The 27,189-nt window shown below is 38.4% G+C and overlaps 5 protein-coding genes across 5 annotated transcripts; 2 read left to right on the top strand and 3 right to left on the bottom strand.

Moving 5' to 3' along the window:
* Positions 1-549: 549 nt before the first annotated feature.
* Positions 550-2,313, bottom strand: LOC113781944. Its single transcript, XM_027327827.1, has one exon. It carries the CDS (start codon positions 2,122-2,124, stop codon positions 742-744), a length of 1,383 nt encoding a protein of 460 aa, XP_027183628.1. The 5' UTR covers positions 2,125-2,313; the 3' UTR covers positions 550-741.
* A 2,613-nt stretch (positions 2,314-4,926) lies between these two features.
* LOC113762105 (wound-induced basic protein) lies at positions 4,927-6,334 on the bottom strand. Its single transcript, XM_027305386.1, has 2 exons — positions 6,145-6,334; positions 4,927-5,292 (listed from the first exon to the last, which is right to left on the bottom strand). The coding sequence occupies exons 1-2, from the start codon at positions 6,213-6,215 to the stop codon at positions 5,220-5,222; spliced, it is 144 nt and encodes a 47-aa protein (XP_027161187.1). The 5' UTR covers positions 6,216-6,334; the 3' UTR covers positions 4,927-5,219.
* Positions 6,335-12,151: 5,817 nt separating this feature from the next.
* LOC113781583 (ethylene-responsive transcription factor-like protein At4g13040) lies at positions 12,152-18,100 on the top strand. The gene is made up of 7 exons (XM_027327545.1): positions 12,152-12,569; positions 14,337-14,390; positions 14,593-14,726; positions 15,784-15,868; positions 17,117-17,291; positions 17,516-17,637; positions 17,739-18,100. The coding sequence occupies exons 2-7, from the start codon at positions 14,354-14,356 to the stop codon at positions 17,876-17,878; spliced, it is 693 nt and encodes a 230-aa protein (XP_027183346.1). The 5' UTR covers positions 12,152-12,569; positions 14,337-14,353; the 3' UTR covers positions 17,879-18,100.
* A 1,923-nt stretch (positions 18,101-20,023) lies between these two features.
* LOC113777129 lies at positions 20,024-22,413 on the top strand. Its single transcript, XM_027322174.1, has 4 exons — positions 20,024-20,225; positions 20,398-20,511; positions 20,842-20,946; positions 21,946-22,413. Exons 1-4 carry the CDS (start codon positions 20,087-20,089, stop codon positions 22,206-22,208), a joined length of 621 nt encoding a protein of 206 aa, XP_027177975.1. The 5' UTR covers positions 20,024-20,086; the 3' UTR covers positions 22,209-22,413.
* Positions 22,414-23,098: 685 nt separating this feature from the next.
* On the bottom strand, positions 23,099-26,920 carry LOC113779551 (FHA domain-containing protein FHA2). The gene is made up of 3 exons (XM_027325157.1): positions 25,745-26,920; positions 24,798-24,955; positions 23,099-23,473 (listed from the first exon to the last, which is right to left on the bottom strand). Exons 1-3 carry the CDS (start codon positions 26,418-26,420, stop codon positions 23,264-23,266), a joined length of 1,044 nt encoding a protein of 347 aa, XP_027180958.1. The 5' UTR covers positions 26,421-26,920; the 3' UTR covers positions 23,099-23,263.
* Positions 26,921-27,189: the final 269 nt, after the last annotated feature.

Raw genomic sequence — 27,189 nt, 5'->3', positions numbered from 1 at the left:
TGGAACATGGAAATAAAAAAAAAAAACCCCACTAGGGCACTATGGCCTGATACTGTGGAATGATGGTCCCGTCACAGTGTGAGTTGCAGAAAATCACAAGTTCAAGCTCAAGCTCTTTTGACCAAAAAAAAAAAAAATGGCTCACTTCCCTTATGGAAAGGGGGCTATAACAGGCACACAAGGCACATGGGCTTTTTAAGCAAACCAGATCTAATCGTCCCAACATTGCCAGTTGAAGACCCAAGAGCGTTTTTGCTAAATCAGGGCCTGCCTGCAGGCCCACAGCTCATCAGATGCACTTGGACCAAATAAACATACATCCTTCCGTCCGCTAATGAATGTATCTCGTACAACACCACACTTGCCGAATCCGAATCCGAAAAAATTCAGACAGAATAAAATGGAGGGCTCTTGCTCTTCACAGACCTTGACCATTTCAATAGGGATGGAAATTCGTATCAGGATTCGAGGCTCCAAAGATTTAACCTCACATCCTTTTTCCACTTACTGTTTATCATGGACATCATGCTAGAGCTAATGCGGTCAAGAATCTGCTGCTTTTTCATCCATAACTTGAAGAAATTATAGAGCACAAGATTTTCTTATTAACAATTGGCATGGGCGCTAAAAGATACAAACTATATTATATACTAGCAAGAAATAAATATTCAAAGAAACTAAATAGTAGTACAATCTCGCTGCTACCACCAATTAACGACTAGTGTCAGTGTATGAAGTAAATTAGAATCTGTCTCCACTGTGCACCTTCTTGCTATGCCTGCTCAGATTATGCAGCCACCCAATTCCTTTAATGGCTTTAGAGATCTTAACAAGATTAGGCCTTGCCATTCCCAAATTCACCCTTCCTGCTGACAACTTAAGGGCTTGCAAGCAACAAAACTGCCCCTCTGACTCCTCCTCCTCCTCATCGTGCCCATCGCAGCTCATATCTTCGCATTCACGATGCTTGCTTTCATTTTTCTTCTTGTGACTCTTCTTCTTGCTCTTGCTCTTTGCCTTGCTCTTAGTCGATTCCACCTCGTACGTCTCCCACAATAAATCCATCCCTTCACCTTCATCCGCATTGTTTCTCTCCTCGAAAAGCTTGCACGCCAATGTCCTTTTCCAATCCTTCCCCTTCCTCATTGATCCATAGCCCCCAAGATTGTAATCCAGGGATGGAGAACTCTTCTGTATTTTCCAGATACACTTGTCGTTAGTGTAATCAGCACTGGCGCCAACACTATGAGAATGCGCTTTTAGTAGCTTTGACTTGGACTCCATGATCCCGTTGCCTTTACCAACCTCAGCTGAATTAGTAGTATTAGTAGTAGCGTGTCTTATTTTATTACCTGCTGCCTCGGATCCATTTCTCATTGGTGACTTTTCTCCATGATTGTCAACTGCTTTATTGGCCACCGTGCAGGGTGGCTCGATTTTCTTCTTTTCCACAGTTGCATTCACTTTCACGTTCTCAGACTCATCTACTTCTTGCAGGAAGCACTCCATTGCATCACAGGTACTTTCCGATTCAACAAAGGCCTCTGACTCTGATTCCAATTTACTTGCCATTAATGCTTCGTTTGAGGTTACGCCGAAATCTTGATGTCCAACACATGCAGCAATAACCGGAGCATTTGAAGCTTTAAGAGAAGTATCCTCAACTAGTACTTCCGCATCAAAGCCTTCAACTTGGCTTTCTTTATCATCCTGGGTCGTGGGATTGCCAAACACAATCTTGAACACCTCAAAGTCCTCCAGACAAAGAAGTTCCTCCTCATTGTGATCATCAATTTTGGACCTCAGCCTTTCTACAACTGCATGATATGCAGCAGTCAGGAAACTCCCCTTGCTTTCGGCATGGGAATCGGATGATTCCTTGGAGAAGCTGCCACTTACTATGAGACAAGGAGAGGCTGTGAGGAGGGCAAGGAGCAGGAGGGAGGTGGTAATGAAGAGAGGGGAAAGAAAGGAGAGGAGCTTAAGAAGGTAGGGTGAGAAGAAGATGAGGTAAGTGAAGTAGAGAGGGTGGGAGGCGATGAAAGAACAAAAGAGGAAGAAGTTGGATAGGAGGAGACTAGAGAGGTGAGTCCTGGACGGTCTAGACAAGCACAGCTCAGACATCTCTCTAAGTCGTGCAGGCTACAGAGGCAGCCAAGGGAGGACTCGAATTGAAAAATGGGAGATGAGGGAAGAAATGGTGCAGGTGAAGTGAAGTGTGTCAGAGGCGTTTGTCTGGTTGGACTTTGGAGCAAGGCAACACAACAGGGGAGAAAGTGTTGGGAGTGAATGCGGCGTGAATAAAGGGAATGCAATTGCTGGTAGTGGTAGGGAGAGAGAAATAAAAAGCACTACGACTAACACTCTATTATGACTATGGGAGGGACAAGAAATTCTTACTGCTACTTTTCTTTCTTCTTCTATAACCACCAGATGTAAACTCAATTGTCTTTTCTGCTTTGAAATTCCCTGAACAGCCTCGCGGGGTCAGGGTCCCATTCATTTTCCTAGCGTTTAAGTACTACTGTTGACACATACTCCTGATCTATCTGGCAACTGAGAAAATTGCTAAACCTTACTCCTAGTTTCATTTCAAATGAGTAGTAATTTTGGTGATGCGCATAAATAATATGCCTTCACTGGCTGAACTGCTCAAGTCAAGTTACAGTCGTCAACTGGTTGCATATTAAAAAAAAACATGTATCACATGCAGAAACAAAATACGCTAGCAGCAGACGGGGGAAATAATAAACCAAACACAAGCGCACGCAGCTTATTAGCTCATCGATGATAGTAGTAGTATTATCATAATGATAATGCGCTCCGTCTTGGCATCCTATACTCGCTAACATTCCAGAATCCAGCTTTGGGCAAATAATGAATGGTAGGTGGGCTCCTGATTCTGCAACTAGAAAATGCACTAGGGGACTGGCGATCCTACACAGAGCCAAACAGAACAAATTGAAATAGTACAAGTGTTTTGACAGGGGAGTTTCTGATTCAAGAAAACACTACTACTACTACTGCTAATACCGTGGTGACATTTCCGAATCACGTCCACATTCCGAAATTTAAAGCTTCCACATTCTAATCTGTCATTCATTCAGCTATTACTTCGAATTGACCTCTATGTTTGCCGGGAAATTAATACTCTACCAATTCATTAATCGACCACCAACCAGTTAGCCAGTCATATAAAGGAAGCGCGCGGACAGGCTAATGCGCGCTAAGAATGGAAACTCAGCAAAGGGGTGGGTCGGCATAGGTGATTGAGGGGCTTGATGAATGCACATGGAAACCCACTCAATAGCTACTCAAGCATTCGCTATGCATGCACCGTTTGGTATCCAAGCTTTTCAAAAGAAATATGGGCCCAGATGTCTGCTGACAACACTCGAGGATCTTTCTAATTATCCACCAATCCCGTTATCGACCAAAATTCCACTCATCCAATACATTTATGTCTATTTGATCACCGGAAAATTACGCGCCTATTGCATGTATACTAATTTTACGTGCCATTTAGGTGTCGGTACTGCAATGCCAAACTCTCCTTTTTCTTTCAAGTCTCTTTAACGGGTTTGTCTTTAAAAAAAAAAAAGTCTTTTTAACGGCAGTAACATTAGCACACAAAATGTTTATGATTCAACTACTAACCAAGAATTATTACAGAAGCTCTGTAAGCTGCTGACTTGTACATGCGTCCGTACCATGGGAGAAATGTATTATCGGTCTTATTTCCGAGTTTCATCTGCCAGTTGTCACACTGATTAGCAAGGATAACGAGGGTGACTGGCACTACCAAGGGCCGCGAGTGGCTGCAAGACCGTTCCCATGGTCAGGTTAGGGTTGAGGCTGAACGTTCCCGTCACTTCAAAGGCCGACAGGCCTCTCAAAAAAATTCCAGCCCTGAAACGGATTTCTTTCGGGAATACAACTACTAAGGCCAAAGCCCTTGTCCAATCGCCACCAGAAATATGCGCTCTACAAGTCTACATAAAAAAAGACCCCGCTTGAACCCGCCCCCACAAAAAAACCCCCCCAAGACAATAAAAAGGAAAAAACAAAAGGGCTTGAGACGACAAAACGCATCTTCCGTGGTACAAATGCATTTTGGTGCCACCAAGGGTAAATCTTGCCGTCAAACATAAAGGAGGGAAATGGATGGAGTTCCACTTGCACAAGACAACCATTTGGAGCTAAGCGACGACAATGTACTATGCGACACCATAAGACGCTTCTCAGTCATAAAAGTCAGCCTCCTACCTTGGCTGTGTATAATTCCCAAAGCACTTCTCCGTGCTGTGGCTGCGGGGTAGCCCCTGATTTGGTTTGCGAGGCGCAAACTGACAGGCGACAGCAGCAGCTTGCACAGCGAGCATTAAGCAGAACAGGGCTCAATTACCTAAGGATCCTTTTGAGGCAACCCGGTATCTCATGCATGCATGCATGGACAACAAATCGGCGAGAATGGCAAATAATCAAATTAGATATGCAATGTTTACTAAACAAAATCGGTACACACCAGATCAATAGCAAGAATCGCCACTTCACCACTAAAAGAAGTTTCCCCAGCATAATTCAGTGTAGCCACGGTAGCAACATGGTTTATAAGCCTACATTGCCCCAAAATCCTAGTAACTGTAGCTTGAACAATCACAGATTAACAACTGCACACGGAGTCAAACCGGCCCAATCAGATTCTCTAAACTAACTTACAAGGAAGTTGCTAGGTCATGTGACGATTCAAGAATGACGGACTTGTATGCGTGAAAGGCTTACACGGAAAAGCACAAGGGACCCTAAAAGAAAAGGTAACTTGACCTCTTAACCCCCTTTTATTTTGTCTTCTAAAAACAGTCAAACGTCATTATTACAAACACTTGTGCAACACCCATCATTTTACGTCTTAAGAATTAGATGCGCTCACTGTAACTTTAAGGATTAAATATAGAAGGAAACTTCTCATACAGTACTTGGAAGCAATGCACAATGCAAAATATGAAAGACCTGACCACCTCTAAGTCTAAATATCCATCCATCAAAAACTCATAATGGCAGTATTTAACCAGGCAGGGCATACATAATGATGGACTACAACTTCAGAAGTCAGAAAACAACACGAACAAATTTCATCTTTAGCATCTGTAACTGAAAGTTTTACATCACATGCATCTTAAGGCTCACATCAAGGAGATCGCTCGATCATTACAAGAAGATTATTCAGTCATTACAGGCTTGTTCTCACTTGCTTTAGGCTTCTGTTCCTTTGGCTTTTGTTCCTCATTTTTCCTACAAAAGTATGCATGAAAATCAGGGGAATGTCTGGATAATAGCAATTACAATGACCACAAATAAGATCCCTTAAAACGCCCTGTTCATCTTTTCATCAGAAATGCAGAGATAGCATTATGAATGTTAAGGAAGTCAACCATGAAAAGATGGTAACAGACAAAAATAGCACAAGAAGAAGCTTCACCATCTTTCCACTGAACCAAAATAATATATACTCTCTTACAGGAAAATATCAATCAATATCTGACAACCACATACAGGATCTCAAGGTAAACTATTGTTGGAAAGGCAAATTAAAGCAATAGAACCTTGTATTACAAAAATTCGAAGAAAATAAGTAACGCATTACCACAGCTATATCCATGTAAAAAAAAAAAAAAAAAAAAAAAAAAACTCCATGCCACATAACAATGGCCATAAGTTCCCCGAAAAGAAAAAACATGTAGCTTTTTCCTTTTTATTCGTCCTCAAAAAACCATATCCAATTTAGCGATGTTTTCTAAGTCAAACGACAAGAAGCACCTTAATGCGAGCTTCCAGAGTAAAACAACAGCTTATGCAACTTGCACGAGAACATAGTTAAAATAAACCCATAGAAATTGAAGTCCATAATTAGGGATTCAATTACAGGGCTAGTAAGCATGTTATGCGAGAGAACATTGATTTCCTGTAGCTCAAGCTCCACAGACACAATCTCCCCCATTTTTTCTTCCATCTATTGCATTTTCTATTGTTAATTACTGTAAACCACCCCCCCCCCCCCTTCAACACCTACCAGAAAAAAAGAGGAAGAAATGCAAAAGCTAAAAAGGGAGTCTCGACATAAATCACTGGGTAAAAAAGGGGTACCTCTTGTCTGAGGAGCCTCCTTTCTGGCTGAGGAAGGATCGGAAAAGTGGGGAGTTGACGTCGTAAATCATTGTTGTGTTTGCCGATGAGCTTCCGCAGACGAAAACCCTAGCCCCGCTCTCTCTTTCTGCTTGTTTCTGCGGTTTCTCGTGTTACACGACCCCCGCGGACGGGGAGATTTTTATGTGTGAGAGGGAGCGGGACTGGATTTTGACTGAAGTTTGTAGGTAACATTTTCTGGTGGGCTGATGATTAATTACATGAGAGGCCCAATTTCAGAGGTCGGCGAAGAAGAAATCAGCCTTTTCCGTTTTGTTTTCTCTAAGGCCCAATGAAACATGCAGATGATCTTTATTTTTCAGAGCTCCAATACAGTGGCACTAGTATTCTCCGAATCAATACCCTTTTAATTTTCAAATATATGTTCCAGCAATTTTATTATTTTACGTGTAAGGAATACTACTCTTTAACACTAGATGCCAATCGAGCACTTATTAATACATTTATAATTCACCTAAACTGTCATGTATATAAACATACTAACAATTATTATATTTTCTTACATTTATATACTTTCGTTATTTAATCTTATCTGTCATTCTTTGTATTTATTTACTTTCTCTCATTAATCTTACATTTCTAAAAATATAATACCCAAAATATATCTTAACGAGTACCCAGTTGACACTTTTTTTTTTAAGGATTTTACTGACGATGCCCATAGAATACACATTAACACATATAATATTCACCTGACCTATCATGTTTATACATGTACTAATAATTATTACTCTCTCTTACATTTCTATTTAATCTTATTTACCATCTCTCGTATTTATTTACTTTTCTTAATTAATCTTTCATTTTAAAAAATATGACACGTGAAATATCTTAACGGATGCCCAACCGTTAGACAAACAACCCCCCCCCCCCCCCCGCCTTTCTTTTTTTTTAATATATATATTCAAACAGGTGTATATTTGTTTTAGGCTGTTCTTTGGATTGGTTTTCTTTGAATGAAGTCCACAAGACTGTTGTTGCTCTTGCCGTGTCCGAAACCTCACGGATGCAACACGTGCATATATCCTCTTTATCTATTCACCGCTGATGCTTAAATGGGAAGTTGCCTTCCTGCGCGGGGTGCCACCTAAGACGCTTTGTAGTTCATAGTACTACCAAAAACAGTGTCGTCCCAAGGGTCAAATGCAGACAAGGGGTGAAAGTACTATAAAAACATGACATTTACATCTCACCGCTTTTTCTTTTTTATTATTTGGGGTTAATTGAAAGTATGCTCCAAACCTTACAAGAAAAAGATGAAAGGGAAAGAAGTTTGAGAGTCAGACAAAATATCCCCTAATTTGAATAAACTTTTGTGCAGAAAAACCGTTTGCACACAGGACAAATAGCCTCACCTTTTGGGAATCGTACAATTGTAAATGTGTTTGATGCGTTTTTTTTTTAACTTTTAGTTTTTCTGGTATATTTATCGGGGATTTGTGTGATATGCATGAAAATTCTAAAAATTTAAAACAATAATTTGCTGCTGTTTTAATTCGAAGCCTCCTCTCCCAGTAGAATGGATAAAAATAAAGTGGAGTTGGATACAAAAAGAAAGAAAATTTTCACCGCGCAGCTGACGCCATTAAGGGGATCAGCCATGAAGCTCATCATGATGGGAGCACTAGTAGTGTCTTTTCCGTTAAATGGATTAGAGACAGGTCATTGCTGTTGCACCTAATTAGCTTTCACATGAATCGGTTTATTGGAATAGTAGTTTTGGTTAAATCCATAAAAATTACTATGTGGTTTTGTTGGGGCCTTCAACTGGTCAGATATCGACAACTTATGTCCAAGTTACGATTTTTTTTATTAGATTCTTACGGTTGACTTTTCTCACCTAGGAACCGGTCCAAGGCTAAATGAGATGTTAAAAATGCTTTTACTATTGTTGTTGATTATTTATTATGCATAAGTACTTCATTGCATCCACAATTTTTTTTTTTCTAAACAATGGTGGGATTTAAAAAAGCGAGAATAAAATTTGAATTTACTACTTCTAAATTTTAAGATCTTAATTTTAACTTCACACCAAGATCTTTTCCACCAACAAACGAATCACTTTATTGCACCTGCTCGTGTATATATATATATATATATATATATATATGAGAAAAAGTTAGAGAAAAGAAATACAAGTTATGAAGCAACTAATATAGTAATAAATTGGACAAATAATAGCAGCAGGCCAGCAGACATAGAATAGAAAAGAAAACCAACCGTATGCATTAAATAAAAGAAATATGCACACTCTACGTCCGATACCAAAAAAGTCCTTTGTTGTTTATTATTTAGACAAGGAGCAAATCCAAATAATTACAACAAATAGCAAATTCCTCTATATTATCTCCTGAAAAATTACTTTAGGATCACTAGTATTAAAGCCAATGGATTTTTTTTTTCTTTCTAAATGCTTTTTTTTTTTTTATAATCTTTCTAAATGCTTAGGCCTTGTTTGGGTTGCGAGTTTTTATAGAAAAATTCTCACACGTATTTTCTAATCATTTTTTCATTTCATACACATCATATCATTATAATATATATATATATATTTTTTTTATTTTATTTTTTTTTGAATTAATTTTTTCTACACTGACAGTGTATACATTGTCAGCATTGAATGAATAATAAATATGTAAAATTTGATTTTAAAATTTAAATTTTATACATATATTATGAATCTAACGGTGATAGTGTATACATTATTAATGCATATACGCATATAGTTTGCATATATTTTGCAAAAACTTGCAATCGAAACGGGCTTTTAGCAATTTTTAAGGTTCGCATAGAACAAAACAGTAATAAAAGAAGAGGGGCAGAGGATGGATTGGGGTTGGCCGAGCGTTATCTAATGCAGAATACAAAGCTTATATGGCAGGCCGTCTATCCAATCATGCCTTCGTCGGTGCTTTTCTCTCTTGTTCTTCACTTCTTGGTTCTCCATTTTTTCCTTTTTTTTTTTCGCTCTTTTGTGCTTTGGACCTTTGGTCGATTTTGCGGCCAACCAACCAAAGCCTATTAATAATTGGGTTTACCCTTTACTGGTAGCCCACACCAATTTTCGAATTCCGTAATTGTCCCTGCTATGTCAGCCGTTGTTTTACACTGTCTCACCCGTACAAGGAATCCTCAAATACCGCCTGAAGATGTTAGAATGACAAAATTATCCTTCCATTTGCAGGCTTGCATCAGGGGGCGTTCCGTTCAATGAAACTAGTGGACTACAAGTTATTATCCTGTTCGCCGCAAAAAAAAAAAAAAAAAAAAGACTAAAATTATTACAGCCTTCATTTCACGTATTTTGACAAAACATTCCAACAATATTGAAAGCTTCTGGTAAGTAAAGCCACTCTCATCCAAAGCAATATCTTATTGTTTGCCTTGTAGCATCTCTACTGCTGCACCTATAAATTTCCTTTTCATTAGACAGCTGGGAATGCAATGGAAAGGAGAATAAATACAAAAACAAAACAAGTGAACGTTGAAAGCTTGTGAATGATGAGGAAAATTCTATTTGTCAGGGCTTTTGTATTCCTTAAGGAAGCCCATGACTACGCAAGTTTCATCACTGCCTTTTTCCTGCACATAATGGCTTGACTGGCGTGGCCTAGCGCTCCTCTATCGTTGGTAAAATATTCCATCCCCGCTTCATCCCTGGCTTGTCCGTAATAGCGCCCCAAAAAACTGACCAATAAAATGTCCATTTTGGGATTCATTTCAATTTGAAAAGTGTTATTTGGATGAAGTCTTCTTGTAAAAAATATAACCAAAAGAAGAGAAAAAGGATGGATCCAATTTTACCGACTTCTCGCTTGATGGAATGTAAGCACTATGAAGAGAATAATTACACATGATATAGTCTATTATCGTTATTACTGTTGAACAATCTTTTTTTTTTTTTTTTTTTTTTTTTTGTGTGGAAGGTTTTGAATTCAAAATTTTCTACTTACAATCTCTTTCCCCTTGCTATTCAATCCAACACTCTCTTGTATTTACTTTCGGGCAAGTTTATTATATTTATTTTCACTTTCGACCAAGTTTCATATGCTATTAATTATATGCAAATTCCAGTCACATTTTGTCATTACTGGAATTTAGATTTTGCTTAGCAGTGAAATATATATTAGCCACACTTCTAGAACCTTTTTTGTTCCTTTAAATCAAAACAAATCATTTAAAAAAGGAAATAACATTTTTGTAGCGATTGGTTTGAAATACTTAAATAGTTGTTGAGTTTACCATGTGATGCTTTAATCTAAATACATCATCATCAATTTGTTTTCCTCAAAAATTTGGCTCTCTTTAGATTCGTGGCATATTTTTTAAATTCAATGTTACAATACATTTAAAAAATACCTTAAACAGGATCTCAAACACATCATCCAACAAATACACTATAAGAAATTCTACACCTCTTTTTTCTTTCCTCCATCAGCACCTATCGCCACCACCACTATCATGCACGCCACTATCCTTTCTTCTTCTTCTTTCTTTCTTCTCACGTCTTCCTCCCTTCAATCCCTCCTTCTTCCTTGATAGCCCCCCTCAAGGTCACAATTAGAAAAGAAAAGGGAGTTGTAGTGCAAGGGTAAGGAAAGGAAAGAAATGAGGGAGGAAGAGAAAAGAGGAAGAAAGAAGGGAAAGGAAAGGAGAGAGACTGAGAGAGGAGAGAGGAGGTCGGAGTGGGGAAAGGTAGTGGAGGATGAAGGAGGGGAGGATGGTGGTTGGTGGGCGGTGGTAAAAAATTAGTAAAATTTCAAAAATATCTCAATAAAATTTGAAATTATAAAAACATATCAAAATACATTTATGTAAAAAGTTTTAAAAATATAATACTACATTATTAGTTTTTAAAAAATACCCCTAAAAATAATTAATCCATACCACCCTTAATTTGGCGAACAGAATCAGCATGTGCTAGACGCTCATTAAAGTGCTGCCAAGGAAGTAGGTAAGAAATGGCAAATTGATTTGCTGTCGCAATCTATAGGCAATTATAGAACTTCTCAATGGGCAATCATAGAACATGTCGTCAACTACGTATTCATGTCTACAAATTACGAACATCTTAGACATAGTGTATGTAATCGTAATTTGGATAAATATTAGATAGCACAGCTTATTACCTGAAATCCTTGCATGTAAATCAAGAGATGAAGCCTATTACCTTTGGGCTTTGGCTATTAGAAAAAGAAACTTTACCGGAAAACACCATTGGCTCGGCACATCCGATATAAAGAGCCATACTTTTTTCTACCAAAAGAAAAGAGCCATACTTTTTAACTTTTCTATATAAAAAACAATGGAAATTGTTATTATTATTTTTTCAAATCGCTGCTTAAACAACAAATAGGTGATAGATCAATAAAATCTAGTATAATCTTTAGACCGTATGGCATCTCATAAACGAGACCAAGGTGTTACTTTGGATGTTAAACTTGCACAAAAAAAACTTTTGTGTATCTTGTGTGGGGGGCATTGGATAAAAAGTGTACTATATATCTGAGTTTTTGGGAAACAAACGTATACAAAACATCATGGATGCCTGCCTTGTAACTTCAAGAATTGCAGATTGAATCCACCCTGTTTTAGAGAAGGTTGATCCTATGCGTTGAGGCCTGGGAGGGCACAAGAAAAGCCCATCCTGGAGTTGAAAAACTTATCCCGGTGGGAGAAACGATCAAACGAAGCCAAAAGGTCAACCTCCCTTAGATGCTTACAGGTAGCATACAGAGCAGTCAATCATAAAGGGTAATGAAGTAAATTCGGATCATCCAAAGATACCTTGATTGGTAGTATTAGGAAAATAGTGGTATGGGTATTACCGTCCTTTCACAGATTTACGAAAAATTTCACTATATATAAAAAGAGTAGTAGAAGCATACATACGTTCCCCTTCTCGTATTCAACCAACCACCTCTATCTCTCTCTCTCCCCCTCTCTCTCTGTCTATATATGTTTCTTTCTTTCTCCTATTAGTCACTTTCTTTCTATCTCTTGTTGTAAATTGTAACAGGGAGAATTGGCGACCCCATTAGGCCATTACCACACCAATAGCAGCAACCTCACACCACCACCACCCTCCCCTCTCCCTCAAAACATTATGAGACTAGAAATAAAACAAAAGGTGGTAGATGCATGACTAACAACATCAACTACTACTATCACCCCCCAAGCCCATCCCATCCCATCCCATCCCAGCCCCTCCTCCCCCTCTATCTCTTCTATGCTCTCTTTATCTTCACCACCCTTTCCCTTGTAAACCGTAATCCTTTAGATTTCTCCCTTGGAAAACAAACACAAAGTTGACAATCCTCGGTTTCCACGCTTCTCGCCACTTCTTTTTACTCATCACTTCTCAGGTGCCACCCCCAAGCCCTGTATTACAATATGTGTGCTTAACTCGCAATGGCTTTTCCGTTGCATCTTTGCCTTTGCCTTCCTTGCATCTTTTTCTTGGTTTTGTTTTGTTGCGTGCATTGGTCTTGCGGGGGACTTGTTTTTCGGATTGAAAGAAATTCTATGACATGTGGGTTTCTTTAAAATTGGTTGGCATTTTGACAACTGTTCTTTTGTTTCCCTTTTTTATTTTGTTGTTGGGACTTGGGGGTTGTTTCTCTTTTTCACATACTGCTTCATACAAGGTGTAGTCGCGTGGTTGACCTTCGTTCAAACTATAGAGGCAGTCAATTCTGCGAAAACACAATGGTTTTGGGAGACTGATGTTTTTTTCAGTTCTTCCAATTCTGTTCAACTCGGCATCGAATGATTTTTTAAATGGTCCAGTTAGTTTCACTGATGATTATAAGTTTAAGCTGTCACCTAATTTATCGGTGAAAGTAGGCGTTGAAGTTGCGCTTTGCCCAACCTTGCCTCGCCTCGATCTTTTAACCACTCAACTAGTTTCTTCTTCTCCTTCCTTTTTCTTTTTTTAAAGAAGCTTGGACCAAAAATTGCTAAATACATAGAATTGGGAATCGTTGCAATGAGCCTCCTCTCTTCCCTTTCCCCGTTTGACTTGCAGTTCTAAATACATAGGTATCTGTTGCTAGCCCTTTTATCCCTTCAACCCGCTGGTACTGCTTTTAGTCTAATCCTGTTATCATGGGACCTTGGCAGCTTTATTCTAGTAACAGCTAGCTTTAACAAGAACGTCCGCTACAGGAAATTGTCTAGCTGATGAATTATGGCATGTAAAATGTACATTCTTGGTTGTTAGAATTTGTTGGTTCTCTTTGTGGCTTTCCTAGAATCATTACTAAGTGGCACAAATTGGGTTTGTAATTTGAAACATAATGACGCTATCTCTGGATGGTTAGTATACCCACTTTCCCATTGTACATATATTAACTGAAATATGGGGGAGAATTGGAGTCCTGGGTGTCGTTAATCTATGGTGAAATTATGGCTACGGCTTGTTTGACGAGTTTTCCTGGTTCAGCACATTCTTAGTGGACACGAGCTTTTTGGGATTCTTCTGAGTCGGAGCTTAGTGGTTTTCCTCATTCTGTCATTGTAACTTCCTTACTGTGAAGTCTTAGAATGCTATCATGTTTAGCCCATCCCCTGATGTTCCTTTTTCAGGATTTTCCGCAAGTTCAAGCTGCAAGCTTAACAACCTCTTTTTCTGATTTTGAAAAAAGGCAAAGGGATATTTTGATTTTCGAAAACATCCACAAAGCTTTCAGTCTTCTGGGTTTTTGGCAAGTTCATCATAAGTTCAAAATGTTAGGCTTCACTTGCATGCCTTTTGACATTCTGTCCTTTGTTCTCCTCAAATTTTTACGCCTCACTACCTGGACTAATTTCCCTCTTTCTGAATGGCTTGATTTCAGTTTCAACACTCTATTCTTTTTTACTTTTTTTTTAAAAAAAAAAAAATCTCTAGCTAAGCATATTCTGCACGGAGCATAGTCTAGCACTGAACCAGTGGTTTCTTCTTTGGTTGATGCACTTTCCTTCTAGTGGCATTCCTCTATTAATATGCTGGCTGCATCTGTTACACTGTCTATCTTTCTGTTTACTTTGTCTTCTTTTCTGTATTTCACTTCTGTTTTTATTTGCTAGTTATTCAATTTGTATCTTTGCAAATTTCATGACCATTGTGTTATAAATTATTTTCTGATCAGGAATATTGAAGATAGCCATGGTGAGCATTCGAAGACGCAAACTCTTAGGTTCTGGTATGCCAAGTCCAAATATGTTTTCTTTAGTTGATGCAATGTTTCAATAAAGCTTCCTAGGATTAGTTGTTTGACTCTACCTCACCTATGTGGTGCTCTCTTCCGTTTTTGCCATAAAAAATGAAACACATTTTCTAGTTTGTTAGTAATCTTCTCATAATAATTCATTGAAAAGTATCTTAAATTAAATGCCACTTCATAGGGCGCAGCAATCCCTTCTTGGCCCCGCTGCCCAAGTTCTCTGAGAATGGGTACACTCCTGAAATCCGCATGCAGAACACTAAACCATTCAGTGTTCATCCTATACCATCAAACGATGTTGATGAAACAAAGGAGGTATTCATTTAATCAAACTCTGGTTCTTTTCTTGTGCTTTACTTTGTCACGGCTCGTGTCAATCTCCATGTAGGCCTAAGTTTTTAGCTAGTTGAACTTGCATCAGATGGTTTGATGTTATCCTTGAAGTTGAAATGAAAATTTTCAGCTTAACCCTGAATGCTAGATTTACTGTTAGTTCTTAACTCTTAACAGCAGAAAGCATTGAAGACGAGATTTCAGTTTCTAGCTTTTCTTTAGTTATAAGATCTATTGCCGGAGGAAGAATAAACAATTTGTTTAGAGCGTTGTTCTGGGAAAATAGATGAATTGCTTTTTTCTATTAGTTTCATTCACATGTGTATGTATAAATGGTTTAATTTCATCTCATTCCTTGTAGATGTTGCTTTTGAATTCATGTGAGAATAAGTCAGTTAAGATTGGTCTCCTTGGTCTTAATTTTGGTTAAGCCCATCTCCTGCAGTGATAGAGCATGGTACCCCTGATGCTTTTGGGTCTATATCTTTGTTCCCTTCATAAATGCGACAAAGTTTTTATTGGACCTACATTTATATGAAGGAGAAGAAGTTTTTCTTGGCCTATTGAATGGGTTAGTTATAGACTTTGGAAATTCCCATCTGTTCATGCAGAATTTGTATAGTCATGGGAGTCTTACATGCTTATACTTTTGTTATCATGTTTATGTCGAGTAGCAGGTTGGTTAACTTTTATTTGGAACTCTGTTAACTTTTTTTTTTTTTTTGCCTGATATTGGTCATGGTGATTTTTTTCACTTGTTGTTTCTTTGTAAGTATCAAATTGTTGTACGCTTATGTATGGTGTTTGTTCAGGAAACTGTTGTATATTTAATATTCATGCTCTCTGAAATATCTGTTGTTTGCCAAATCATGGATGTCCTTTTCCCTGGACTGAGAATAGGTTACATAGATGACTGAATTGGAGAGGGATTGGACTTTATCTTGCTAATCAGAAGAACGTTCTGGATAGAACTGTAACTTTAGGTCTTGATACAAACTGCAATGATACACTGTGAATGACTTGTTGCTGCATATTCTAGAAACTCTCCCCACTGAAGGCCTCTGGGTCATCAAATGTGCCTGCTTGTACAGAATTAAAGGAACAACATACTCGACAATTCCCAGGTAAGGTTTCTCCATTCTAATAATTTCTTACAGATCTGATCGACCTGGTTGAAAGAAAATATGAGATCTTGTTGTTCTGTACAAAGATGCTCATTACCTATTCTAAGATTTGTGATGGCATTGTAGTTATGCAATGAAAAAGGAAAAAAAGTGGAACTTGGAGACCTAATATATGTTATCTGCATAATGTAGGACAAAGACAGAAAGCTAGAATGAAATTTTGCTCTGGTTTTTGTGAAAGTATTCAGAGCCTATAAAATTGTGAAGTAGAATAAATTAAGATTCCAGCCTATGGTGTGCTTTTAACAATTGCTGATATCACCCATATCATTGAGAAACTAAGGTTTTATGGACTTTATGACTTTCGTCTGGGTGGAGGACCTTGTGGATTAGTTGGGTTAGGTACCAGCAGAGAATTTGCTTAAACGTTTATTCCCTTTTGGCCACGGTGAAAACTGTTTACTTTGTGTATATAGTTCTTCTGGAAGGAAATCCTGGGAGATGTAGCCTTTTCCATGAATTTGGAGATGCAGTTGGAGCATTAAGTGATTTCATGAACTACAAAAAAGAAGTTAGTTTGACTGTATACTGGTGAGGAAATAGGTGAATGCCATTAAAATTTGTAAAAATGCTCTAAAGTGGCACCACTGGATTTTGAGGTTCTTTTCCAATTATGATGGCAAGGAAAGTTTGGTCAACAAATCTAGTAGATGCATGAACGTGATGTGATTATTTCCTGTTCTTTGGTATGTTTTTCTGCATCTAAGATCACAGAAAAAAACTCCTTTAAGTTTTTAAACTGATATAGTTACTTTTATGTTTATCTTCTCTCACTCTGAACATCTAAGAAGTCTAGTAGAAACATTTCTCACTGATAAAGTTTAGCTTACTGCAGAACTTGAGTGTCAGATCAACAAGTAAAATGTAGGAAATTGCTGTGTCTGTGAGACACATATGTCTATGATAGATTCATAATCAGCTAGGAGAATTTGCTTTGTCTGTGAGACACTGACAAATATCAGAGTGAGTTTTGCTTAATATCTGACTTTTCCAGGACTTCAAGAGAATCACCTTATATTAGTTTGGTGTGCAATTTATTTCAGCAAATCCTGATTTTTATTTACTTTTCTTTGCTTTCAGTAACATAGATGTTTACCCCTTTTTATGGAATTTCTCAATGAAGAATTTTGCTGCTCCCATTTCTCCTACCTTTACCCATTAAACCGACCAACTTATTCATTACTGCAGAAGTTAAACGCAGAAAGCGACATAGGAGAAAGCATTTTGAGAACCAAGAACAATGTGTAATGAGAGGTGTCTACTTCAAGAATATGAAATGGCAGGCAGCCATTAAGGTAGACAAGAAGCAGATCCACTTAGGAACGGTTGGTTCTCAAGAAGAAGCTGCTCGACTATATGACAGGTACAATAGATATTTCTAAGCATTGCGAGAAGGAAAATGGAGGGAAGCTCTTCTCATCGTGGGTCATGCAGGATTAGTCTATATTGACCCACTTTCTTAATGATTTCATTCGATTGAATCTTATTAGCCTTGAATGTCATCAAGTGCCACCCATTAAGGTTTTAGCTATTAGAGGGGCAAGGAGCTTGAACATGAACTTCTGTTGTTGTTTGCTAATTTTGCAGAGCAGCTTTTATGTGCGGCAGGGAACCTAACTTCGAACTCTCGGAGGAGGAGAAGCAAGAGCTTAGGAATTTCAAGTGGGATGAATTCTTAGCAATTACTCGTTCTGCAATTAATCACAAAAGTAACTCCGCGTATTATGAACTACCAAGCCTGTTTTGTCATCATCGGCCAGTTTGTTCCTTTTCCTGTGTTTGTTGTTCATGAATTTATCGGAATTTGCAGAACACCACAGAAGAAATGGAGCAGGTTCACGAAGAAAACCGGAGTCTATGATGCTGAAAAGGGCCTTGGAGAGTGAGGAAGGAGGCAATGGTCTCTCAGGTTCAGAAGACACTGCAGAACCAGACACATCGGGTTCCTGAAATCCCCATTCCCTGCAGTCGAGCAGGCTGAAAAGAACAATTTTTATTTTTTGGGCAAATTTTTAAAGCATTCTCTGCCTCTTATATCTTGTTCCATTTTTTTTTTTTTCAAATTAAACGTAAGAGCCCCTATTAGGGCAGATGCATGGTCCGCTTGATTAACAGAGAGTGTATCCCTATGATTTTCAAAGAATGCTCAATCATGATTACGTGGGTCACAAAGTGTTTGAGTAAATGGGGAGTAAGACTTTTTTTTTTTTTTTTTTATGGGGAGTAAGACTAAATACAAAGGTGACAATAAATGTAATTGTATGTAATTGAAGATGGAGCCTTGCCTACAAATATAGCACTCCATTTCTTCTCACTCTTATCATCCTCTCCGATCTGAACGAGTTCTAGAGGGTAAGACCTTGTTTGGACAGCCAATTTTCGTCGAAAAATTGCGTTGTTTTTCGTGATCACATTTTTCTATTACTTTTTTTTTCTCACATGTATCGAATCGCTACAGTAATTTTTCTACTAAAAAAATTCAAGAAAATGCAATCCAAACAAGGTTCCAAAAATAAAATGCCAACATCCTCTTTTAAGTGAAAATCAGCAGCTTTGTTGCATTGGCTGAACATATAACGAATGCGAAAACTGTTGAAGAAAGGCGGGGCCTTCTTTTGCAACGAAGAGATAACGGATGTGCAGTAAGTCCGTCATGAACACATGCAAGAATGTTCACATCGACATCGTACGTACTCAGACGTTGAATTCTGTTGTTCAACTTTCATTGGCTGTTAAAAGTCTGGTCTAAAAAGGCGTACGTATAAATAAATTAATGCGATTGCGCTTTCAACTCCATATGACCGAATAGATTTTTTCATCCGACTTCATGTAATTTAATCATATGGGTCCAAGTGTCCTGCTGCAGAAATTTCTTTTAAAAAGACACACCACAACTTTTCAACGTCAGGTTTTTCCTTATGGTACGGCAAACACTTTGTAGTAGACCCAAGCTCTATATATAGAGCTGGTGACTCAAAATTTCTCACACTATTTCATCAATTTAAATATTAAAAATGTGACAAAATTTGGAATACTAAATCAACCAGATAAAATCTACTCAAATTTGTGCCTTTCCTTATTGCAAGGGAAGTCGCTTTGATTGTTGTAAAATAAATGCAGGTGGTTTAGGCCGCTAATCCAATCCAATGCCCCCATTCCTAGACCAATCTATATGCATCCCCCGGGGGGAGGGGGGGGGGGTCGGACCGAATTCCAATTCTTGCAAAATATAACTAAACTTTAGTTTGAGTAGTAGATTATTAAGGATAATATTTTTTTAAAAAAATATTATAACTTTTTTTTTGATATGATGTGTGCGAAATAAAAAAATGATTACAATATATGTTGATGATGCATGTAAATAAAAATTGATAAATAATCTACTATCTGAGCAGACCCAATTAATTATTTTCTTGGGATTTGTGCAAATTTGCCACTTTCAATTTGAATTGAGGGTTTTACCAAGTTGTTATTTTTATAGAAAATTATGTTGTCACTAGCATCATTTTTAATGAGTTCGTTGTTGTTAGATAAAAATGTGATTAAAATTAAATTCTAAATACATATACTTTGTCCAAATTGAGGGGTGCCTTGGAGTGTTCCACCACTTAAAAGCCTTGCCCTTACTTTTACATGTTGCTAATCGTGCCTTGATGTCCCAATCTTCCAATAATAAAAGCAAATTTATCACAAACTTTCGAGAACCATGCCCTTATGTTGCAAGGAGAAATGTATGAAAGCGAAGAAAAGTTAGTTACTTTTTTTTAATGTGAATTTAGTAAGCAAGAACATTGAAAAAAATTGTTAATAATTGCTACTAACTATCAATAACTTCCCTTTTATTCTCCAATATTTTCGTTGTAACCAAACATAGAATAGAACCAAAAGTAATTTTCTTTACCTCACATCTTCCAACTTCACTCCGCCGCGAACTATTCCTCCATTTATGCGGAGCCCCCGGGGCAAGTGAGCCTGATTTCGAAATTGTTAAAGAAACTCTTGGGCCCTCACTCGGGCTTTCCATTGATGGATAGGTCCGAATTGTTTTGGCAAGCCCAATAGAATACTTTAATCCGAAATGGCTATCCATTGAAGACGTCGTAGTTTTGTTCCAGTCGGGTGTAGTGGTGTGCTGCTCAATTGCGATTTCTGCCAAAAATGGCTCCCTCATCTGCTGGTGATGAAACTACTCCGGAAGTAATTGCTTCTCCCTCATCATCATCATCATCATCTTCTTCTTCTTCTTCTTCACTGGATATTTGGAAGAATAGGATCATTATACCGACTCTCGTCGCAGGTTAGCACTCATTTTGTGTTATTGTTTTTATTGAAAGGGGCGAGGGGAGGAATTTAACATCGTTTCCCTGAAACCCTCATTTGTAGGTAGATGGCCACAAAATGCTGATTTTCAAAATTTTGTTAGCATGTAAGCGGATCCTTACAGTTGTGTTGACTTGTGATTGTGATAGGGATTGGTGGTGGAGGAGTAGGATTAATATCTAAGCATCGGAAAGTCCATGGCGTCGCCAAGATGTCTGCTACTTACGCAGCTAACTTCGCCATCGTCACCGGTTGTTACTGCGGTAAATTCTCAGTCTTTGCTCTAACATTAGATTCACTTACTATTGTTTAAAATGTCTGTCAATTAGCCTTGATCATCATGATTTGGCACAAATGATGCTGTTGTAAATATCCGGTAAACTATGCTCTCCGTGTAAAATGTTGTCGATTAACTACCAAATAGAGCTTTCATCTTATGTTAATTTGGAAATGTGCGATATTCTAAACAGTTCTCCAAGACAATCATCGCCGAAAGCATGCTGTTAGGCAAAAATTTGGTTAATAGGTAGATCCATTGTTTATTGACTTACGAGTCCTTGCTAATTTCACATGTTAGACTTCAAATCTGGCAGGTGCAAGGGAATTTATAAGAGTGAGTCGAACTGGTAAGCCTGATGATTTATTCAACTCATTGATTGGAGGCTTCGGAAGTGGTGCCATCCTAGGACGCCTTCAAGGTACAAAGTCCTGCTCCTTTACCTTGGTTCTCCTATGGAACGTGGTGCCACTTCTTCTTTACTGTTATGTTTATTTCTGAAAGCAACCAATAAAGTCATGTTATATGAGACTGCAAGTAGTTGCAAATGCAGCCTTAATAGATTGACATTTAGCAGGACTCGGGGAAAGTCTGACATTTCTCTGCAACTTTTTAGGTTTAGCATCTGTAAGAAAGTTTGTTATTGGCATGCTTTGAAACGTAAAGAACACATTCGGTGCACAAGTTTTTGACATTAGGGCTGGTTTACAACATTTTTTAGATTACATAAAAGATGATTTGATGATCTTACAAGGATACAAGGACAGTCAAGGTTATTTAACGTTTTAGCAAGATGTTTGAGATTTACTGAATAGTTGTATGTAACTTTTTCTCGAGTTTTCTGCTTTTGAGTTTTTATTGGAGACAGCAAATAATTAAGTGGACTTAGCGGAAAATAAAAAAGGAATCAAGTAGCATTGGGATAAAGAGTACATGGACTTGTTGTTTCCCCAGGACATATTTTAAGCCACCATGCTGGCATCTGTCTTTTGCCTCATGCCAAATGAACCTTAACGTTATTAGTCTTGCTCTAAACAGCTAATGAGTTATTAATGATTGGGACTAGGAGAACCTATTAGCTTATTCACAAAAAAAAATCATCAGGAATCTCCTATTGCATTAGCTTTAGTCACAATTTGCATTATTCTGAGCACATAGTTTCCCATCTCGACAGGTGAATTAAGGTTTTGGTAGTTGCCCACATAACAAAAGCTTTCAGCTGCTGTGTTTCATGGCTTATACTTTTTGTAGTTAACCATATGTTATCTATGCTAGTGATGCCAGAGTCAAATGCGTGATTTTGACACTCCTCTTTAATTTTGTTTTTATCCAAAGGATCTTTCTTGGAATGAAAGGGTTTCAAGTCAAATCACTATAAAACCCGTCAAAAAGCAATTAAATGTTTCTGAATCAACTTCAGGTGGTCCAGTTGCTGCTGCCCGATATTCAGTCATCTTTGCTGTTGTTGGAACAACAGTTGATTATGCTGCTCTTAAGATAAAACCTCTGTTGAGAAACTTCTACAACTCTCTGGTTGGTGACAGTGATAAGAGTCAGCAATGGTTGAAATTGCCAGAATGGTCACCGATCCAAGTACTTGATGAGGAAGCTCTTGCTGCAAAACGTGCAAGGGAAGAACAAATCTATAGAAGTGTCCACAATCTGAAGAAGGAAGAAACTTGAGAAATTTCTTCATCAACTCTTGGTTTCTCTTGTTCTTTTGGTTTCCTTTTTCTTAAGCTATTATCTCATTTTGTAGTGGGCATTACATAAAATAATAGTAATAATAGTTCTCTCAACGAAATTTGTTCTTTTTGTGGTCATTGACCTCACTAGTTTTGAAGTCTTTGCTTAGGGATTAATGATAATACTTTCTGATATTCTTCCATTGCAAATTTATGGCTATCCGTTAAAAAATGGCATGGCTGTGTCCGATAGCTATCCACTTCATTCGTACGTGCCTCGTGGTATAAACATTTGCGAACATTTGCGCAGCACAGAAAGACTAAAGACACGAGTGAGTTCACCATCCTGAGTATAAACATACGAACAATCACCATGAAAGGCAAAGATAGAATTAATCAAGAAGCCAATTGTATCAGTAAAAAATTTGCCTCGCCTCTGCGGTTCAAAATCACCCATGGGAAACAGAACTTCACTCTTCTATCACATAGTAACTCCAAATTAACATTGACAGGCAGATTCTAAATCTGGCAAACGTCAGGCTGAATACATGCTATTCATATGCATCCTCCCCCTGTCCAAATTGGATACTGCCGGATTTAGTGATCCAACTTGTTTTTTAACGTAATTTACAAATAACTTTGGTACTCATTCTATTTTATAAATCGAACTTCCAGCGCCACAATACGTTCAGGATCAAGAATGCTTTATATAGGTCTTTCGCTATAGGTTGTCTTCTTCTAATGCCAACCTCATTTTTAACCAGCTCCTTGTAAGGTTAAAGGTGCAGGTACACGGTTTGGAACCCCTAAATTGTCCATGGATACAGTAACAAAAATAAGTCCAGTTTAGCAAAAACCAACAAGGGGGTAAAAGGAAGCATTCAAACAGAACGAATGCGTGAGAAGCAGACAGCAAGTTAAGATTGCAACTGACATTCAAGCAGCCATTTTACATGTATTTGAATCACAATGATTAACCAGCATCAACACATTTGATGAAATGTTCAACACTCCAAAAAACGTCAATATCTGGCACATGTTATGTTTCATTTCTCACGAGAGTAGCGAGACAAGAGAGACGAACTCCAATGTCACCCGTCCCTTAGACCTTGTGTTGATAACAAAGTGCTCTGGATATTTCCTTAACAACATGAGCAATCCATACCAGGGTTTTGCCTTGGCTTCAGGACTTTGAAAATCCTCTGATGTGAGGTATCTCCTCAACCGACCATGATGCCAAACATTCCTATACTTGTCCAGCAACTGTGCAAAACAGAAGTTACCTATTAGCAAACTTATAAAAGGTTAGCAACACATAAAAGGAAGACCAGTGATAATTTTGTGTACACGAAAGCTAAGCAATCTCTACAAGATATATACTTCATAGGAAGGAGTACTTCGTCGTGACAGTAATAGAGCAATCTTGGGTCTGGGCTTCTCAGTTTAGATACACAAAGAGTAATAGCACATATGATTACACTAGCAAGAAAGGCAATTATTCTTGAAAGCAATCGGTTCAGTTAATGCAACACATGATTAAAAACAGTCAGCAATTTACTGTTGGCAATGTCTGAAATGGATAACAGCAAATTTTCACTGAAACCGAGTTAAACTTTCTTTGAAATTGCAGACTGGAACTACTAAAAGGGATATCGTTGCTAGCCAGAAACACCCTTCCTTTCTGTTATTCTTTCTCTGAAAAATGGGAAGATGGGAGAAAAAAAAAATTTTTTGGGGGTTGGGGTGGGGGAAGGATGGTGTGGAATAGAAGAGGATACAGCCTACCAGGTTCACTTAATCTAAAATGAAATAGGAGTCCAATTGATGTTCCCTTTTTATTTAAAGGTAACTAACATCAGAAGGCATTACATTTGATTTGCTAATGATTGCACATTTTTTAACTTTTGCAAGGCGATCATTTGCACAAATCCCCTCTTTCGCTTTCTTTTTTAGATTTCAGCATGGTCTTAGGGGAAAGGAGGGATTTGTAAAACCAACTACATCACTTCCTTGTTGATGGAATTTACACTTATAAAGAAATTATGCTTATTCAGAAGACATGGCAAAATTAGAGCCAAATTACATCAACTACTAGCTGCACAGCTCTGCTACCAAATTTTCAACAGCAGAGCATCTTTTAGTAGACGAAGTCTGTCCACACCCTATGTGAATTACCTCGAGAACAAAACCGTGAGTCAAACAAGATTAAAGATACATGTATTATCCACAATTTCCAAACTGGAGCAATAAGGTCTTTTAAGCAGAGAAAAGCATGAAATCATGCTGCTCTCCACCCTGATGCTGCGTTTCAATGGGCCCCATCTTTTCTACCCATCTGGAAGAAAAACTTGGCACTCTAAAGCATGTAAGATAAAGCCAACTTTTAATAGGATGTAAGACTAAACAGAAAATTGATCCACCTGCTAGGGAGCAGAACTTTTTCAATGTTTACTTTTTTTTCCCCCCTTTTTTGGGTAAGATTCAATGTCTTCCACTTTTCAGATATACCAACACCCAAAAAAAAAATAAGGAACTGCTAGATGCTTAAAAGCATGTGTTAATTAGTTGTTTAAAGAATAGAATTTACCTCCTTATGAAGTTTCTCCATTGGCATCCATTCTCCAGGGCCGCACATATCAGAAAGCACAGTAGCAACAGATGAGACAACATCCTTCTCTTCTAATTGCTGGAGCTGCTGATTGTCAGCGTCCCTATCAACACGAGATCTTCCATCTAGCTTTTTATCTGCAGAAGCATGCCTATAATAGATTTAGAATGTAGAACTTTTCAGTAACAACTTAAATTCACCAATTAATAGTGCAACTGGTAATGCATGGTGAACTGACCACTCAAACATCCTAAAAAGATTCATGCTTTGATGCTAATTAAAAGAAAAAAAGAGACAAATGATAGAGCAAACACAGGGATGCCACAGCACTTGAGGCCAAAACAACAAAACCATGAATCAAACAGCCTACAACCAGCCACTTTCAGCTGCAAAACCAATGGGAATCAACCTCTAAAGCCAGTTGAAATCAGCACTGCCTAAAATCAATCCATAGACCACCCTAAGCAGCATCACAAATGCCTAAAGCACAACAGATGGAAAAGCAACACAAATGCACAATGAATTCGAGAGTATCATTGACTCGGGGATAAAGCACTAACAGCTATCAGCCACCCAAGCACCCGGGTTTAGCTTAAAGAAAGCCAATGTCACAGTGATGTAGCAAATTTAATGATTTTTGGCCAGTTTATAAGCCAAAGCCTATCTAACTAGAATGCAATTTAAATTTTTTTTGAGTCATTTCAAAATTAAGGCTTACAGTTACAGTTTCCCAGTTAGCTCAAATTTGGGAAATTTACAGGGCAAACCAGTTTACTTGTTACAAAGAGCAGATACTACTCATTTATTTTAAAACATTCATCATCTAACTTCAGGAAAAATTATAAACCTGGAACAAGTTAAAACCCCGACATAAACAAGATTGAATCTTTCTTTCAGAATAACAGATAAATGCAGGAAAGACTAACCCAATTGCCCCGAAATTGCGGTCCTCCCACCCGAGCTCCCGGAAGCATACCCATAACCACTCCCATCAATCCCATCTCCTCGTCGGATTTTCTTCGCTCCACCGGAGCCACCATCTTCCCCTCCATCCTCGTCATACTCCTCCTCATAATACTCCCTCCCTCTCGCCAAACCTTTCTTTCCCATGGCCCCAGGAGGAGGGGGCAACCCCATATGCTGACCATGAGGCGGCAGAGGAGGCGGAGTGGCCCCCGCCGCCCCAGCAGGGGGATAATTAACATTGACATTAACATGATGCCTAGGGCCAATGGGCCCACCGAGAATACTCCTAACAGGTAGCAAAAAATAAAACTCCTTGTCGCCGATCTGAAGGAGGTCTTGGGAATCGAGCTTGACGGGAGGGTTACCGGGGAGGTGAAGAACGCCCTCGACGAAGCATCCGTTCTTACCAAGGACTTCGAGGGCAAAACGACGGCGTTGGAAGTCGTAGAAGATGCGAGCGTGGTGACGGGAGATGTTCATGCCGCCGCCTAAGGAGGAGAGGTCAACGTCGACAGTGGATTTCTTGGAGTTGCGGCCGAGGACTATGGAGTAGGTCTGCATGTAGTACTCGAAATCTTCGCCTTGTAATTTGGCAAAGCCAGCTTCGACGTCGCTGCCGCCGCCGCTGCTTCCCATGTGGGCTTTATTTCTTCAAGTAATATTTGCTCTAGGGCTTTAAGGATTGTCTTCTTTTTGCGAGGGTTATGGAGATTTTTGAATCAGTGATGGTACTACTTGGTTTGGAGGTTCGGGATGGAGATTGATAATGAGGGAAGGTAGAGGAATTCGTCTGCGAATCCAATTTTTCGGTGCAACAAAGAGGGTTAAAACACTAGAAGAGTTGAAAAAAAAAACTCAATAACCCAGCCCCGCCACATCACTGGCGACAAATCTCCTCCTCCACTCGGATTTTGATACCTTTCATACTACTCTCGAATTGTAAGTAACATGTTTAGCCTGCTTCATAAAACCACAAAATTGGGAAAAGGAAAAAATGAAAAAAAGGAATTAACTAGCTGGATTCTCGGCTTCCCCTACCTTCCTCTCCATCCTTCCAAAAGAATCTAATAGGCATGGCTATTCTGTTAAACCAATTACGTAGAGATGCTCGCAATTTTTGTTACGGCTGTTGTCGCACGGAGTACTACATTAGCCGGGACTCGTATTGGGGTTGTTCATTCTATGCAGTAGTAGCAGCTCAATTTCTTGCATTCTAGCTGTAATCCGAATGTATAAATGTAGTATGATTGCATGAAATTATCAAAATTGGTTCGAGGAAGCCTAGCTTTTAGCATCTTGGGATTAATAATTCCATTTTTCTTTCAAGCTTTATTTATCTCAACTTCATGAATATATTATTTGGCCGTTTGAATGGTGAGTTATTAATTTTTTTTTTGGGTATAAA

Source organism: Coffea eugenioides, chromosome 1, assembly GCF_003713205.1.
Source record: "Coffea eugenioides isolate CCC68of chromosome 1, Ceug_1.0, whole genome shotgun sequence".
Lineage (NCBI taxonomy): Eukaryota > Viridiplantae > Streptophyta > Magnoliopsida > Gentianales > Rubiaceae > Coffea > Coffea eugenioides.
This window is presented reverse-complemented; position numbering and strand designations above follow the sequence as displayed.